The sequence below is a fragment of the Balaenoptera borealis genome (genome assembly GCF_965194805.1).
Source record: "Balaenoptera borealis genome assembly, chromosome: 21".
In the NCBI taxonomy this organism is placed as follows: domain Eukaryota; kingdom Metazoa; phylum Chordata; class Mammalia; order Artiodactyla; family Balaenopteridae; genus Balaenoptera; species Balaenoptera borealis.
In genome coordinates, this window is record NC_138880.1 from 19,563,741 (window position 1) to 19,580,642 (window position 16,902).

Here is a 16,902-nt window from a genome sequence, read left to right on the forward strand (position 1 = left end):
CCTGCTCGAGCTGCAGGCTTATTTCAGAGAGTGTTTCGGGCTGAATTGTGTCTTCCCCCAAGTTCATAGGTTGAAGTCTTAACCTGCAGGACTTCCGAATTTGGAGATAAGGCCTTTGAAGAGGTAATTAAGTTAAAATGAGGTCATTAGGGTGGACCGTAATCCAGTATGACTGATGTGCTTGTAAGAAGAGGAAATTTGGTTCTAAAGATATACAGAGAGAAAACTATGTGAAGATACAGGGAGAAGATGGTCATCCACAAGCCAAAGAGAGAGGCCTCAGAAGAAACCAGTCCTGCCGACACCTTGATCTCAGACTTGTATCCTCCAGAACTGTGAGGAAATAGCTGTCTGATAAAGAAGCCGCGAAGTCTGTGGTACTTTCCCAGACCGACTAATACAGGGGTCATCACTGAAGACTTGGGGTGGGAGGAACGTTTGCTCTCATAGCCCAGCAGGTAGGGGAAGAGAATGAGGGCAGCCTCTTGTCTACCCTGGTGGAAGGGAGGTGAGTTTGGATGTTCCAAACTCAAAAAGGCTCCCCTGACACAGAGTAGCTAATTTTTGTAATATTGTTAATTCACAATTTTGTAATGTTGTTTCAGGTACATTAAGCATTAGAAAGACTTTTGATGGCTGATATGGAGGCCTAACCACCCAGATAACATATGACTTGCATAACCTTTTGGATCATAACCTGTTCTTTTTTTTCTTTTAATTTTTTTTTTTTTTAAATGGACAGAGAATCTGATAGACACCTTTTTTTTTTTTTTTTTAAAAGAAATTCACGTTCTTTTATTTATTTATTTATGACTGTGTTGAGTCTTCGTTTCTGTGCGAGGGCTTTCTCTAGTTGCGGCAAGTGGGGAGCACTCTTCATCGCGGTGCGCGGGCCTCGCACCATCGTGGCCTCTCTTGTTGCGGAGCACAGGCTCCAGACGGGCAGGCTCAGTAATTGTGGCTCACGGGCCCAGTTGCTCCGTGGCATGTGGGATCTTCCCAGACCAGGGCTCGAACTCGTGTCCCCTGCATTGGCAGGCAGATTCTCAACCACTGCGCCACCAGGGAAGCCCTTCTTTTAATTTTTATTGAAGTATAGTTGATTTACAGTGTTTTGTTAGTTTCAGGTGTACAGCAAAGTGAATCAGTTATACATATACATATATCCATTCTTTTTTTAGATTCTTCTCCCATACAGGCCATTATAGACTATTGACTGGAGTTCCCTGTGCTATACAGTAGGTCCTTATCAGTTATCTATTTTATATATAATAGTGTGTATATGTCAATCCCAATCTCCCAATTTATCCCTCCCTCCACTTTCCCCCCTGGTAACCATAAATTTGTTTTCTACATCTGTGACTCTGTTTTGTAAATAAGTTCATTTGTATCGTGTTTTTAGATTCCACACATGAGCAATATCATATGATACTTGTCTTTCTCTGTCTGACTTCACTTAGTGTGATAATCTCTAGGTCCATCCATACTGCTGCAAATGGCATTATTTCATTCTTTTTTATGGCTGCATAATATTCCATTGTATATATGTACCACATCTTCGTTATCCATTCCTCTGTCAATGGACATCATAACCTGTTCTTCCTGTGTCTTGGTTTATATTGACTGGTTTACTGCCGTTCATTTTTTTTTTCTTTGTTGTTGCATTGTGCCATTCTTCAGGAGAAGTTCTCCTTGACCATTTTTCCATGGTTGTTTGCTAATTTCTAGCACACAAAACATCTAGTTTAGGTCAGTATAGTTTGTTAGACATAAATCCTGGGGTAGAGGCAGGGGGGATGCATCAGACCACCTGGGAAATCCTACGTCTCCCCAGATTACACAATTTCCTCCACTCCTCACATTGAGATGCTGATGCATGCCAGACCCTATCAGAACCTGGACAGGCCTTGGTCGGGTGGGGATGGGGGTGGAGTTGAGAGGAAAAGAGTTCTGGAAGGAGTAGGGAAAGAAAATGTAGTTTTAAAATTCACTGGTTTAGTGTTTTCTCATTATGTTAATTTGCCCACATGGTAATTCACCTGCATTTTTCTGCTTATTCACACTCGAAAGTTCTTCCAGCAATTTATTTCCATCAACTTGGCATTTCACTGTCCAGGAAATTGTAGCACTCCAGCAAGCTAAAAATGCATGGTGTGCTTCTTTCTCCAGGTTGTTTATAAAACTGTTGACACTAAACCTTGGGGAACTCCTACTCTTAAGGTTTCACTGTTTCGTGATTTATTTATGCTCCATATTCATCTAACATTTATTGAGCTCCTCATATATGCCAGCTTCTATTCGAGGTGTTTTTACTTACATTACCTAGTTTATTCTCAAAACAACTCAATGAGATAAATATTGAGATAAGACTGAGGAGAGAATAAGTAATTAGGCGGAGATAAAACATCAAACTGGACAGAGCCAGGATGCAAACCTCAGTGAAGGACATGGAAAAGAAACAAATAAAAACAATTACAGGCTGTGCTAAGTGCTAAGAAAGAAACAGTGTGTGGTGGTAAGGATTGTAGCTGGGTACTGGGCAAGAGAACCTCTATGAGAAACTGACCTGCAACTTGCAAGCTGAAGGGTGATCAGGAGTGAGCCAGGAGAGGCAGCAGGTGAAGAAGGTAGAGACACTAAAGTTTAGTGTGTTCTGGAAGGCAGCCCGTTTGCAGCTTAGTGGGCAAGAGGATGAGCGATGAGAAGTGATCTTGGAGAGGTGGGTAGGAGCCAGAGCATGTTGGCACACTGAGGCCTGAGTAAGGAGATTGGACTTCAGTGTAAATTCAGTGCAAAGCCACGGAAGGGTTTTTAGTGAGATGACATCAATTGACATTTTAAAAGAAACCATGGTTTTCTTATTGCAGAATGAGTGTTTAAGGAACCGTATGGGGATCTGACAAGGAATGTAGACTGCCTGCCCCGTGTTTGTGGTTGGCACTGTGAGGTCTGGCTTTTATGTAACCGTGAGAACCCACATGGGAAACCATGGGTTTTTGGGTCCAGGTGATGTGAAGCCTTACCCTTATTCTTTGTGTCTATTCTGAAACTGCTTTCCTGTCCTTGACAAAACAGTTCCTACAAACCCACCGATTCTATTTGTAGAATGACTTTTGCCCCAAGTTTTTGTTTTTATTTATTTATTTATTTAAAAAATTTATTTATTTATTCTTGGCTGCGTTGGGTCTTTGTTGCTGCGCTCGGGCTTTCTCTAGTTGCAGCAAGCGTGGGGCTACTCTTCGTTGCAGTGCGCGGGCTTCTCACTGAGGTGGCTTCTCTTATTAAAATGGTCTAGCAGCAGTGTCACCACTATTCATGGGAATGATTTGATGTATTTCTCCTACTGACCCAATTTGATCTCTAAAACATTAAAAGTGAACTAGTGCTTCTTGGAAGGTAGCTGAAAGGACAAAGGATTCTGCTTCAAGGGGTTTTCACTGGCTGGTTTCACCAAAGAATTCACCATCAGTTCAACAAAGCATTTCAAAAAGAGAGTAATTAATTCTGTTAGAGTAACTTGAGTACCAAGAATTAGGGAGGGTATTGGTGACCTTGACAGGACTGATAGCAGTGGAATGTTGGGGGTGCAGAACCACTTGGTGGTGGTCGAGGAAGTAACAAGAAATTAGGGGGTACGGGCTTCCCTGGTGGTGCAATGGTTAAGAATCCACCTGCCAATGCAGGGGACACAGGTTCAAGCCCTGGTCTGGGAAGATCGCACATGCCGCAGAGCAACTAAGCCTGTGCGCCACAACTACTGAGCCTGCTCTAGAGCCCGCGAGCCACAACTACTGAAGCCCACGTGCCACAACTACTGAGCCCGCGCTCCACAACAAGAGAAGCCACCTCCATGAGAAGCCCGCGCACCACAACGAAGAGTAGCCCCCACTCGCCGCAACTAGAGAAAGCCCGCGCCCAGCAACGAAGACCCAACGCAGCCAAAAATAAATAAATAAACAAATAAATTAATTAATTAAAAAAAAAAGAAATTAGGGGGTAGAGGCAGTGCGTTTGGATGATTGTTAAAATAAGTTTTCCTGTGAAAGGGCCAGAAAAATGGGGTGGCAGCTAGAGACTTGAGGTCAAAGGAGAGATGTTAGGACAGGAGATATTAAAGTATATTTGTAGCACTCTTCCTATTTTCATCTTAATTTTCTGAATCTGAGGGGCTTCTGTTTCTTAATTGAAAATGTTTTACTGATTTAATATCCTTGTTTTTTCCGTTAGTTTCAACTTCCAAGTAAAATGGCCCCATGAACTCTAGGCTTTTTGAGCAGGGGGATGGAGTCTCATTTACCATTTCATCCTCAGTGGTGTAACTATGGTAGACTCAGTGACTGTTTTTCAATAGATGAGTTAAAGATAAGCAGAAAAAAATAGAGCTTGGCTATAAAGTTATCCTTCAGATTCACTCATTAGAACCAATTCTTTACTTTTGGTGTTCTTCATTATCAGACTGAATATATGGGGCTAAGACATATCTATGTCAGACTGCCCTAGTGGATTTATACAGAGAAGGTACTGTGTTTATGCAATAAAAAGTAAATTATTCTTCCAAAACAGAGTTTGAATTTGAAGGCAAGAAAAAGAAAATTCAGATTAAGAAAAGAAAAAAATCACAGCCGTATACATTTGTGATGAAAATACCCCAAAACAGATTGTTCTGGAAAAAATTATGTAACTGTTCTTTGCTAATTTAAGGGGGAAAGTACTTTTTTTTTTTTTTTACCTACTATGAAGGCTTGTTTTAGTATCTGAAGTTTTTTGGATTTTGGATGTACTTAGGACTGAACGTTGAACTAGATTCAAGCTACTGACTAACAGAGGTAGGCTGCTACTTATCAATAGATAACATTTTTGACAGCAAACTCTCAATTGTATAATCACCGAAGCAAAATTTTAAAAAATCAGTTGGTAAAATATAGGGCTGGAAAGATCTTTGAGACGAACCTTTGCTTTTAATCAAGATTGAATTTAAATCAATCTAGACTAAATCGGCTCTAATATTTTTAGAGCTCTTTAGAAAATAGGGTTGGATAGCATCCTTAGGGAATCATATGGGGGTATATATAAAGTTAATTTGAATAGGATTATTTGCAGTCAAGTTTTTAGAGTATGACAAAGGATTTTATTATTGTTTTCCCTCTAGCAGATACATAAAGTTAGTTTATGTAGTTACTTTGCTAGCTATAATTCCAATTTATTAATTTACAGTAAATAATACACTTGGCTTCAGAACTTACACAAAAGATCAACACATGTCTTCTTAGTAAACTATTTCTAGAATAAAATTAGATTCTAGATGCAGGGTGTGATGATTAATTTTATGTGTCAACTAGGCTAGGCTGTGGTGGCCAGTTGTCTGGTTAAACACCAGTCTAGCTGTTGCTGTGAAGGCATTTTTTAGATGTGGTTAACATTTAAATCAGTAGACTGTGAGTAAAGCAGGTTACCTTTCATAATGTAGGTGGGCCTCACCCAATCAGTTGAAGGCCTTAAGAGCAAAGACTGAGGTCTCCTGAAGAGGAAGCATCTCTGCCTCTAGTCTGCCTTCAGACCCAAGACTGCAACATTAACCCTTCCCTGGCTCTCCAGCTTGCCAGCCTGCTCTGTAGATTTTGGACTTGCCAGCTCCCATAACCCTGTGAGCCAACCCTTAAAATTCATATTCATTCATTCTCTACTCTCTTCTCTCTCTCTCTCCTTCCCTCCTCCCTCCTGCCTCCTCTGGCCTCCCTCTCTCTCTCTACACACCCACACCCACACACCCAGACACCCACACCCACACACCCAGACACACACACCCACACACCCTATTGGTTCTGTTCCTCTAGAGAACTATATTTATACAGGGGTTGAAAAGCATTCTCTATAGAAGGCCAGATAGTAAATATTCTAGGCTCTGCAGGCCATACTCTTCCTGTCACAACTACCCACTCTCCATTGTAGCACAGAAATAGCCATGTAAATGAATGCGTGTCTCTGTTCCGAAAAACTTTATTTACGGAAGCAGATGGCTGGCTAGATTTGGATTGAGGACTGTAGTTTACTGACCCCTGGATTAAATGACTGCTTGATAATTCATGCGGAAGAGATAAGTGAGGTATGCTTTTAATTTTTTTTGTATGCATTTTTAAGGATGTTTACTCAAGTCAGGTTTGGAATAAGAAGCAGTTTTTCATCCTTTTGTATATTAGGGATTACTACTTTGGCTGACAGTCTGACTCTTCAACTTTGGTTTTATCTGTTTTATTTTTACACAAGAGTTTCTTAAAGACCAGTACTACAACAAAAGTATCATGCATCAACGCTAAACTGATGGCTGACCAATCAGCCTTTTCTCTAATGCCCCACTCTGTTTCTTAGAGGAATGATTAATGAGGGAGGAGGAGGGTTAGCAGAAAGGGTGGCCGGAAAACACAACTGGCCACCCGACCTACCAGCCTTGCGGTTATATTGACACTTCCAGATTCCAAGATGTAATTCTTTTTTTTTTTTTTTTTAATAAATTTATTTATTTAGTTAGTTAGTTAGTTAGTTTTGGCTGTGTTGGGTCTTCGTTTCTGTGCGAGGGCTTCCTCTAGTTGCGGCGAGCGGGGGCCACTCTTCATCGCGGTGCGCGGGCCTCTCACTATCGCGGCCTCTCCTGTTGCGGAGCACAGGCTCCAGACGCGCAGGCTCAGTAGTTGTGGCTCACGGGCTTAGTTGCTCCGCGGCATGTGGGATCTTCCCAGACCAGGGATCGAACCTGTGTCCCCTGCATTGGCAGGCAGACTCTCAACCACTGTGCCACCAGGGAAGCCCCAAGATGTAATTCTTAAAGGCCTTCATTTTGCTCTTGGCAAAAGGAACATTCTTGCAAACACTGGTAATAATTTATCATTCCCACTTTCTCTCTTCCAATAGACCACCAGTGCCAAGAAAGTACTTCCGTTCTTTAGGATCTTTCAACAAGGCAGAGTTCTTGTTGCCTAGTTGTACTGCACTTAATCTGGGAGGAGTTTTAAGTCCTGCAGGTAGATTGAAAGTTAGAGATCTCTAAAGCAGCATATTATCATTGTTGTCTCTGGAACTGGAAAGAAATTAGGCTAATCCAAGATAAAATTAGGCAGTTAAGTTTTTAAAATGAAAATTAAAATCGTGACCCCTGGTGTTACTATTTTATGTATTTAGATGGTCACCAGATGTATGAAGGGTAAATATTTTAGTGTAATAACAGCAGTGCTCTTATTCCCAAGAGTAAATTGCATCTAATTTTTTTGGAATGAATATAAGATTTAGGCCTTTAAAAAAAAAAAGTCATTGTTCTTATTCATTAAGTTGGACAGATTGTGTCTCATCCAAAATAGATCTTCTCACTTTTAAGTGAAGTTCTCACATGGGCTGACTGCCGCATCAGGAATGAAGTTTTTATATCTCATCGTTACCTTGTGTAAGGATCAGTACCACCATTTTTATTTATCACGTTTCTGGAATGGCACATCTATATACAAAGGCAAGGTATGGAGATCTAAGTTATTTTTCACCTTTTATTTTTCACTTTGTAAAGTCTATTTTTAGTCAGAATTTTGCATTGATGTCTTTCAAAGGTCTGTACAAATACTACTTGTCTCTGTAATTTTTCTTCATTTGTAGTCCCCTTTCCTATATGTTATCTATTACAGTTAGTGTTTGCAAAATTAAATATCATGTATTATAATTGTTTGTCTATTTGGGGAGCTTACTGTGTGCCAGGTACTATGTTAGGTACATTACATGTATTACCTCTTTTAATTCCACAACAGCTCTAATGATATTGCTGTTGTTATTACTACCCTCACTTCGTGATGGAATATGTAGAATCACTGTGTAAACCAGCAAGTGGCAGAGATAGGATGGAGCTTTGCCAGTCTTTATCCAGAGCCTTTGCTCTTTAGTTCGGTTGTGCTTAGTAAGATTCTTCTTCACTTTGACAAACTGAACTATTAAAAAGTAAAATACTAAGGAAGAGCCAAAATTAGGAAGGAAAAACCCTATAAACGTATAAAACCTTTCTATCTTCTTTCAAAGTTGCTTGAAGCCAAGTTGAAGCCAGTGTCTTCTTCAAGCTTTTAATTTTTAGAGGATCATGAACCACTTGGTCGTCTCTGTCTCCTTTGTGTAATGAGGTATTGTCTTCACTTCTGGGGATGTATGCTAGCAGGCGGTACAGATAAGATTACTCTTGGTTTTGCAGATTACTAGTTGAGTTTCTACAGTGTGCTAAGATGACAGGTAGAAGAAATAACTTTGTTCTTGAAATTTTTAAGTCAACAGAAGAAAGAATTAACATAGGTGTGCTTTGGGATTCCACTTTTATGATTCAAATTAATGGTGTTTTCTTCTGTTTGTCTTTTTTTTTTAATAAATTTATTTGTTTTATTTATTTTTGGCTGCACTGGGTCTTCTTTGCTACGCGTAGACTTTTCTCTAGTTGCAGAGAGCAGGGGCTACTCTTCGTTGTGGTGCGCAGGCTTCTCATTGTGGTGGCTTCTCTTGTTGCGGAGCACGGGCTCTAAGGCGCGCGGGCTTCAGTAGTTGTGGCTCGCGGGCTCTGGAGCGCAGGCTCAGTAGTTGTGGCACACAGGCTTAGTTGCTCTGCAGCATGTGGGATCTTCCCAGACCAGGGCTCAAACCCGCGTCCCCTGCACTGGCAGGCGGATTCTTAACCACTGTGCCACCAGGGAAACCCTTTTTGTCTTTTTTATTCAGTAAACATTTATGGGGCAGATGCTCTATGCCAGTTATTGTGCTTCAATAAGGAACTACTTTTAATAAGATCCAGCAGAGCTCAAGTCATAATATTTTTGTCACATGTGTAAAACTTTAAAATTGAAAATAAAAGAATTTCTCAGATAGAATTAACTAATGTGCTACTCATTGTGACTTGGAGTAAAGCTCATCTGCCTCCATTTTCTTTTAATAAAAATAGAAATAACTATATTAAATTACCTCAAAAGTTGTTTTTAGAAAATATGTTAAAGATGGTTATAAAAGATTTGAAATTTCTTTATGTGTGTAGTTGGAGAATAAGTATCAGCATAATTTTTAAATAGACCAAACTGAAATTCTGTGAAATAATAAAATTAAATAATACTGAATAAAACTCAAAATTCACATTAAAACCCAGTAGATTTTTGGAAGATCTGTCATAAATAGGATCAGTATTGCTGTTTAATTCTCATGTTGATGTAAACAGTCAAATTACATTTGACTTACCGTCTTTTTGACTTACCGTCTATTTGACTTACCGTCTATTTGACTTACCGTCTATTTGACTTACCGTCTATTTTTTCCAAAAATGAGTCTGTATTTCCCATATATTATCTTTATATACATATATATTGGAAACATACGTGGCTAAATTATAACCTTTTCTTAAACAGTCATTTATGAACAAAATAGAAAATAACATTGTATTCTATGTGGTTTTGTCCGAGAAAGGAAATGTTGAAATTGGCAACTCTTCCACTAAATTGAAAATTACAAGGTGAACCATTGACCTACTAAACAGGTAAACATGGTTGAAAGAACATTAATTTCCTCAAGGTCATAAAGCAAAACCAAGTATAGTCCATATATCTGTTAGTGAAATAGGTCAGTTTGAAAGTTTTGATACTGCTGTTTAATCAGGGACAAACCATAAGATTTTGCTAGTATTTATCGTCTTTTTTTTGCTGCGCCATGCGGCATGTGAGATCTTAGTTCCCCAACCAGGGATCGAACCTGCGCCCCCTGCGTTGGAAGTGCAGAGTCTTAACCACTGGACCGCCAAGGAAGCCCCTATTAAGTCATTTGAAAGTAGTTATACACAACTTTATTTGGAACATATGTAACAAATATGGGATTACTTCCCAGAGTACTATATAAAAGGCTCTCAATAAGTAAAAGAGAAGTAGACCAATGGGAAAGTGGTAATTTAATCAGAAGAGATAGGAAAAGCCAATCATTTTATTTTTTAATAAAAATTTTTTAAAGTTCACTAGTAATCAGGGAAATGAATACTAAAACAATGACTTTTTATTTTGGCCTAAAATGTTGACAAAAATTAAAGACATTTTACATTCATAGGAAATTGGATAGGCTCACAATTTTGGGGAGTGTAATTGAAGCCTTTTTGGACTTTCACATTTAACTCTATAAATGTTATCAGAATTATTTACCATAAGCATGCATCCATGAGTAACTTGCTTAAATGAAAAAAAAAAAGAAGAAGATCTGTGAATTTTGGAGTACATTAAGAGAAAAACAAACTGTGAAGGGCAGAAATAGCTTTTTAAAAGATGTCTTTGAATGCATATCCAGTCAATATAATAATGGTCCAGGGCAAAAAACTTCTCACCTCATACTAACTGTACTTTTTCTTTTTTTTAATGTCATTTTGTTTTACTGTTTCAGTTCTGACAGCTAGAGTCATGGGTTAGCAAATACATTTTCTTTAAAACACCAGCACCTCTGAAATGGTCATTAAGGGTCATTCCTATATAAATGCACGAATGAATTAAAAGTGCTTTTGCATTTCATTAGATTAGCTGAAGGAGCAGAAATGTTGATCCAAGGAAGAACTGTAGTCAATTTTGGAGCACTTTGAAGACAGGAAAGTCAGAGCCTGGAGAGAAATGCCTGAAGGGAGAGGTGGAGGTCAGACAGAAAAGACAGGTTGGTCCTTCCTCTGGCCTCACATTAACCTCTTCACGTATTCTATGAGAAAGTGCATATGACTCTTGCCGCTGGTGGACAAGCACACCTGTGGAACAGGCCATTTGTAAGTCAGAGATCATCTGTGTCTGCCTGTCCCATCCTGGGGATCAGAAACGTAAAAGGAGATTGAGAGACCAGGAAATATTTAAAGGAGCCACATCAAGGTTGGTGAGAAATCTGGAAATCATCTATTTTTTGGGTTAAGAGAGAACATATGAAGGTCTGCCATTTAGATTTTCTGTTTATTGCTACAGATTGGAAGCCTAGATTCCATAGGTAGAAGCCACAAGAGGCTCATTTCGGCCTGATCGTACAATCATTCTTTTTTTTTTAATTAATTAATTTATTAATTAATTTATTTTTGGCTGTGTTGGGTCTTTGTTTCTGTGCGAGGGCTTTCTCTAGTTGCGGCAAGCGGGGGCCACTCTTCATCGCGGTGCGCAGGCCTCTCACTATCGCGGCCTCTCTTGTTGCGGAGCACAAGCTCCAGACGCGCAGGCTCAGCAGTTGTGGCTCACGGGCCTAGTTGCTCCGCGGCACGTGGGATCTTCCCAGACCAGGGCTCGAACCCGTGTCCCCCTGCATTGGCAGGCAGATTCTCAACCACTGCGCCACCAGGGAAGCCCCCGTACAATCATTCTTAAGAGCCATCCAGTGAGGGAGTGGGCTGCTCTCCAAAACTGTGTCTCCTGCTCACTCTAGAAATGGCTAAACGGTAGCTCTCCTGTGAAGGAGGTTGGTTGGATCAGGTAATCTTAAAAATCTCTCACAACATTACCCTCTGATTTCAGTGCTTCTTAAGGCAATGAAAATATACTCCAGGACAAAGGCCCAGAATACTGTACCCCTTTAAATAGCCAAGGAGGAACAAAACTACATAAATAAAGTCAAGTCTTCCCCTGCTACAACTGAGATAGGCCAGAGCTTCCTAAAGACTTCAGTACAAATGGAGGATGACCACATGGGAAGCAAAACAAGGAAACGATACGGAAGGCAAGAAAACTGCCCGAGTGGGGCTTTTTGTCCCAGCTTGTTTGAGCTCTGTGGTCCCTGCCCTCGATCTACCTGCCACCTTGCGATATTTACAGCAGCCCTTCAGGGATGGCAGTTTCTCAGGCATGTGGTCTGGGCCCCTTGTTGTACAGTAGGAAGCAGTTAGTCCATCGGGCATAAGAATTCATCCTTTCAGAAATACGGCAAGAGAAGTGTATGCCGTGGACACATTTTTTTCCTTCTGGAAAGCTAACTCGGTGGTTGCCAACTTATAAAGAGCAATCAGTGTCTCTGGCAATGTGAGGAGCTGGAGAGCTTTTATCCGAACTCTGTAGTTGGAAGGAAACCCGAGAAACAGATCGATATAGGAGTAAGACCCGCCAGGGCCACGCTTGGCGGGGTTAGCTTTCTGCATGAGAGCCAGGGCTGGAACGCCAGCGGGGGCCTGGTTGAGGGCGGCCACCCGCCTTCCCTCCCCACCTCTCTGCCACAGGGCTCGTGCCTCCTCTAAACAACGTTGAACAAATATTTAAAGAATGTTGGTTTGAAAAGGAGCCAAATTATTAACCTACTCAAGCGTCTTCTCTTTCTGTCAGGCCCTCTGTTTTCCATAAGCTTCTTGTAACCTATTGCCTGTCTCTTTTCTCTATTTATTTCTATAGTGTCCATGGAAAATATTGGAGAACAAGGTAAGATATATCACTGCCTTCAGTCTAAAATTTTAAAAATAGTTGGAAAAAACGAATAGCATTCATTTAGATTTGGTTGGAGTAAGTCATACTTGGAGAATGTTGGAGTCAGGATGGGTTAAAGGCGTCTCATTCTGTCAGTCCCCAGACTGAATTCTCTCAGACGCTTGGCAGAGAACTTGACCCTGAAGTGGTAGTCACTGTGCCAAGGTTCTTATGGCTTCAAGATACAGGAATGTCAACAATCTCCTGTTTCAACTCAGAGTCTGACCCCATGCCTGAGTCACCTATATAATTCATGAAAAATATCATTGGGTCTAGTCATCTCACACTGATTTAAGTGCCTGTGAGGTAACTGAATGTTTTAATGGTTCTATAATAGGAATATCAGCTTCTTTTAAAAAGCTAAAATGGCTGTTAAGGTTTAAAAATACCAAACATGCTATATTTTAAATTAAATTAGCATATTTTATTCAACTGTATCTTACACAAGTAAGTTATATATTAATGTATTATCCAGAATTAATCATTATCACTGTATACAAAATTAATATTTCAGCTTTGCATAGGACTTCAAGACTAAAATACCATACAAAGTGTGTTTATGTACACTACCTTAAAAAAATATTCAGAATGTTTTTGTTAACAGTTGTCCTATGTGATCAGTAAGAAACTTGAACTCTTCTTGGAGGAAATCTCTCTTTGTTCAGAAGATCTCTGTTTAAAACTACTGTCCTTGAAACAGGACCACCAGATTTGACTCGAGCTGAGCAAAATAGGCAAACAGCTCAAGCAGGAACTGCTTTTGCTATTCTTTGTTAGTGAAGCAAAAGTTCTTACCGCCTGAATGTTTTAACATTCGTTTAACACTTTGTTTATGATTTAAAGTTGCAGGCATAACTGCCTTATTTTTACAACTTAGGAGAGGTCCCCGTAGCCATTTTGCCGATAGATGGGCTTGTCTACAGATGGGAGGGTTCTAATCATGGGATAGTAAGTAATTAAATAATTAAATTATTCGGTTATTTTAGAACAAGCACATCTTTTGTGAATACCATGATTTTAGTATGTATTTGCATATTAAAGTGATAATTTTGTTTCTCTCATTTTAGTTGTGTGCCTGATTGCTTATCATCTACTTTTTGCAATGTTTGTCTGGTCGTATTGGAAAACTATCTTTACATTACCAATGAATCCTTCAAAAGAAGTAAGTTAAAATATTAGTATAGTTATGTCCTAAAGATGGAAGTCTGTAATACTGATGTCTGAAGAATGAGTTTTATGTCTTTTTATTAATGTTGCAAACTTAGTGATTTTTTATATTAATGTGTTAATTAAATACTTGAATTTTCACTTGATAAATATTATTTTTGCACTGGATGAGTATTATACTTACAATATTAAATATGTTATATGTTCCATTTCTACTTTAGAGTCAGACACAAGGATGGATGGATGGATAGATAGATAAAAAGATAGAGCTGAAGGTAGACACATTTCTATTATAATTGTTATACTAATGGAGCAGTAGTTGGCTGTCAGCCACCAGAAACAACAACAGCACATTAACGACTTAACTAATCTTCTCTTTCTTTTTTTTTTTAAATTAATTAATTACTTTATTTTTGGCTGCATTGGGTCTTCATTGCTGCGTGCGGGCTTTCTTTAGTTGCGGCGAGTGGGGGCCGTGCATGGGTGTCTCACTGCGGTGGCTTCTCTTGTTGTGGAGCACAGGCTCTAGGCGTGCGGGCTTCAGTAGTTGTGGCACATGGGTTCAGTAGTTGTGGCACACGGGCTTAGTTGCTCCGCAGCATGTGGGATCTTCCTGGACCAGGGCTTGAACCCGTGTCCCCTGCATTGGCAGGTGGATTCTTAACCACTGCGCCACCAGGGAAGCCCAATCTTCTCTACTTTCAAAGTGTAGCTAGTCTACTGCTGTCAGGTACCCAGGCTCCTACCCTGTTGCTCTGACATGTATAGCCTCCATTCCCAACATTACCTCTTGGCCTAAAATGGCTGCTTCATTTCCAGCCATCATGTCTACATTCCAGACAGCAGGCCAGAGAAAGTAGAAAAGAAGAGTAGAAGTAAATGTCCTTCTCTTTAAGGACTTTCTGGAAGTTGCTGATGCCATTTCCACTTACATTTAGAACTTAGTTTTATGGCCACATTTAATTGCACAGAAGACTGGAAATTTAGTGTTTATTCTCAATGGCCATGTTAACCACGTTAGAAGGAGTAGATGTTGGGGGACAACTAGCAGTTTCAGCTACAGAAGGTTTTTTAAATAGAGTTATATATTCAAATATGCATCTTGAAAAGATCATTCTGGCGAACTTTTTGTTTCTGGGTGTTTAATCCTGGTTAAATGTCCTTGAAGCAGAGAAACTGTGATTTACTCATTTTTGTACCCTTGGCACTTAGTCTAGTATATGGTTGTTGAATAGAAATATACTCTGCTCCAGTAATAATAATGTAGTTTTAGTAGGCTAACGTTAAAAAAAAGAAGTCTAGGCATCACTTAGAATTGTTTTCTGAAATAATCTGTTTGAAATGCAGCTGTGGTCAAAAAGGCCAATAAATATGCTGTATGAACTGGGAAAGGATATTAAAAACAAAACCACGGGTATTTGCACAGTATTAATGGCACGCTTGGCCTAGAATGCATTAGATATAGCCTTTCTTCTTCCTCTCTCTACTTACTTTTTTTCCTACCTCTTTTTCCTCCCTCCTACCATGTTCTCTTCTTTCCTATCCTTCTTACCCTCATCCTGTCCTTAGTTGTAGGTTTGAAGGAAATTGCTGACTTTTATCATAGGTCATCTCATCCACTCTGGTGGTTTGCCTGTGACCTCTGTGTTGACATGTCCCAGATCTGTTTCTAGCCTGACCTCTCCCACGAATTTCAAATTTACATTATCTCCCTGCCAAACATAGCTCCTTGATCACTGCACTGACACCGCAAACACAACACATGTGAGACTGAAGCCACCACCCTCTCCTTCCCCAAACCGTGACTCATCTGTTTCTTCTACGGGTTAATGCCACTGCCAACCACGTTGTCATTCGAGCCAGAAGCTTGGCATCCTTGCGCCTCCCCCAGCATCCAAATCCTGGAAATGTTTGCACTTCCTAATTTTTCTTTTTCAGTTCCAGCCCCTTTCTCTTTATTTCCCATCACTGCCTTAATTCAGAGTCTTGGTCATCTCTGTCATCTGAGACACTGCAGTCTTCTCTGTGGTGTCACCCTTGACAATCTTGCCTGCATTCCCTCGGAGAATTCTGCAAAAATCCATCCTTCACTCTGCTGCTTGTGTCTATTCAGTGACTCTGCCCATCCCACAGGGTGAAGGCCAGTCTCCCTAGTTTGGCAACGATGACTCTTGTCCAAATTTCTGACTCCTCACTTTGTACTCTAGTAGTTCTTATGTACATGGTTTCCTGTGTACACCATGCCATAATTTTCTTTCTAGAATGTTCTTAACTCCTTTCTCATTAAAATAATTTTATTTTTATCTATAGTGGCAGCTCCTTCTTGGTTTCCTCTGCTGGTTCCTCATTATCTCCTGAACCTCTAAAGCATTGGATTATCCCAGAGTTCAGTCTCTGGCCCTCTTCTCTTATTTATCTACATTATGACTTTATATACCGTCTCATCGCTTTCAAATTAATCACTAGCCTGATCCTCCCTCCTAAACTCCAGACTCCTTTCCAGCTTCCGATTTGGCATCTAATAGGAATTTCAAATTCAAATTCCAAGTACCTGAAAATAAACTTCTGATTTTCTACTTGATCCCCAAATCCTTCTATTCCTACATTTTTCCCATCTCAATGATGGCAATTCCATCCTTCCGGTTGTTCAGGTCAAAATCTTGGAGTCACCCTTGGCTACTCTTTTTCTCTCAGACGCCACACCCAGTCAATCAGCAGATTCTGTAGGCCATACCCTCAGAGCACCCACGTGTTAGCTCACACCCCTCCATGCTCCCAGCGTGGTCCAGGCCACCAGCATCCCTGCTGGTATATGTCCAGTACCCTGTCAGCACGTTTCCTTGCTTTTGTGTTTGCCCTCTTCTGTATATTTTCAGCACAGTACCAGAGTGATGCTTTCAAAACACAAGACAGTTCATACTATTCCTCTGCTCAGAACTTTGCTGTCATATCTGAGCTCACTCAGAGTAAAACCCTAATTCTCTGCTGTAACCTAAAAGGCTGCGCATGGCCTGGCCTCACACCACTTCTCTGACCCTCTGTAATGCTGTCTTAGTCGCATCAGTTTCCTTGCTGTTCTGCCAGCACACTAAGCGTGTGTCTCCTTCAGGAGCCTTGAGAGCAGCTATTACCCCTTGATCTGGAACACTCTTCTCACAGCTAACGGCATGGCCACGCCCTTCCTTTTCTTGCTCTCTCTGTGTCTCTGCCCAAGAGTACCTTTCAGGCGTTCCATGACCACTTCCTCCAAAATAGCAAAACCCCATCCCTGCTTTCCTTCTAAACCTTA

General features: G+C 40.3%; 1 protein-coding gene and 1 long non-coding RNA gene across 3 annotated transcripts in view; one reads left to right on the forward strand and one right to left on the reverse strand.

The window, feature by feature from the left end:
• The window catches only part of ZDHHC2 (zDHHC palmitoyltransferase 2), a 70,355-nt gene that overhangs the window by 16,418 nt on the left and 37,035 nt on the right, over positions 1 to 16,902 (forward strand). For both annotated transcript variants that reach the window (XM_082374813.1, XM_082374814.1), the window contains exons 2-3: positions 12,375 to 12,401; positions 13,514 to 13,608. In XM_082374813.1, the coding sequence (XP_082230939.1) occupies positions 12,375 to 12,401; positions 13,514 to 13,608 (122 nt within the window). The remainder of the gene's footprint in view (positions 1 to 12,374; positions 12,402 to 13,513; positions 13,609 to 16,902) is intronic.
• On the reverse strand, positions 1,074 to 8,489 carry LOC309619575. The gene is made up of 2 exons (XR_014239042.1): positions 5,791 to 8,489; positions 1,074 to 5,746 (listed from the first exon to the last, which is right to left on the reverse strand). It is a non-coding gene; the product is annotated as an uncharacterized lncRNA (long non-coding RNA).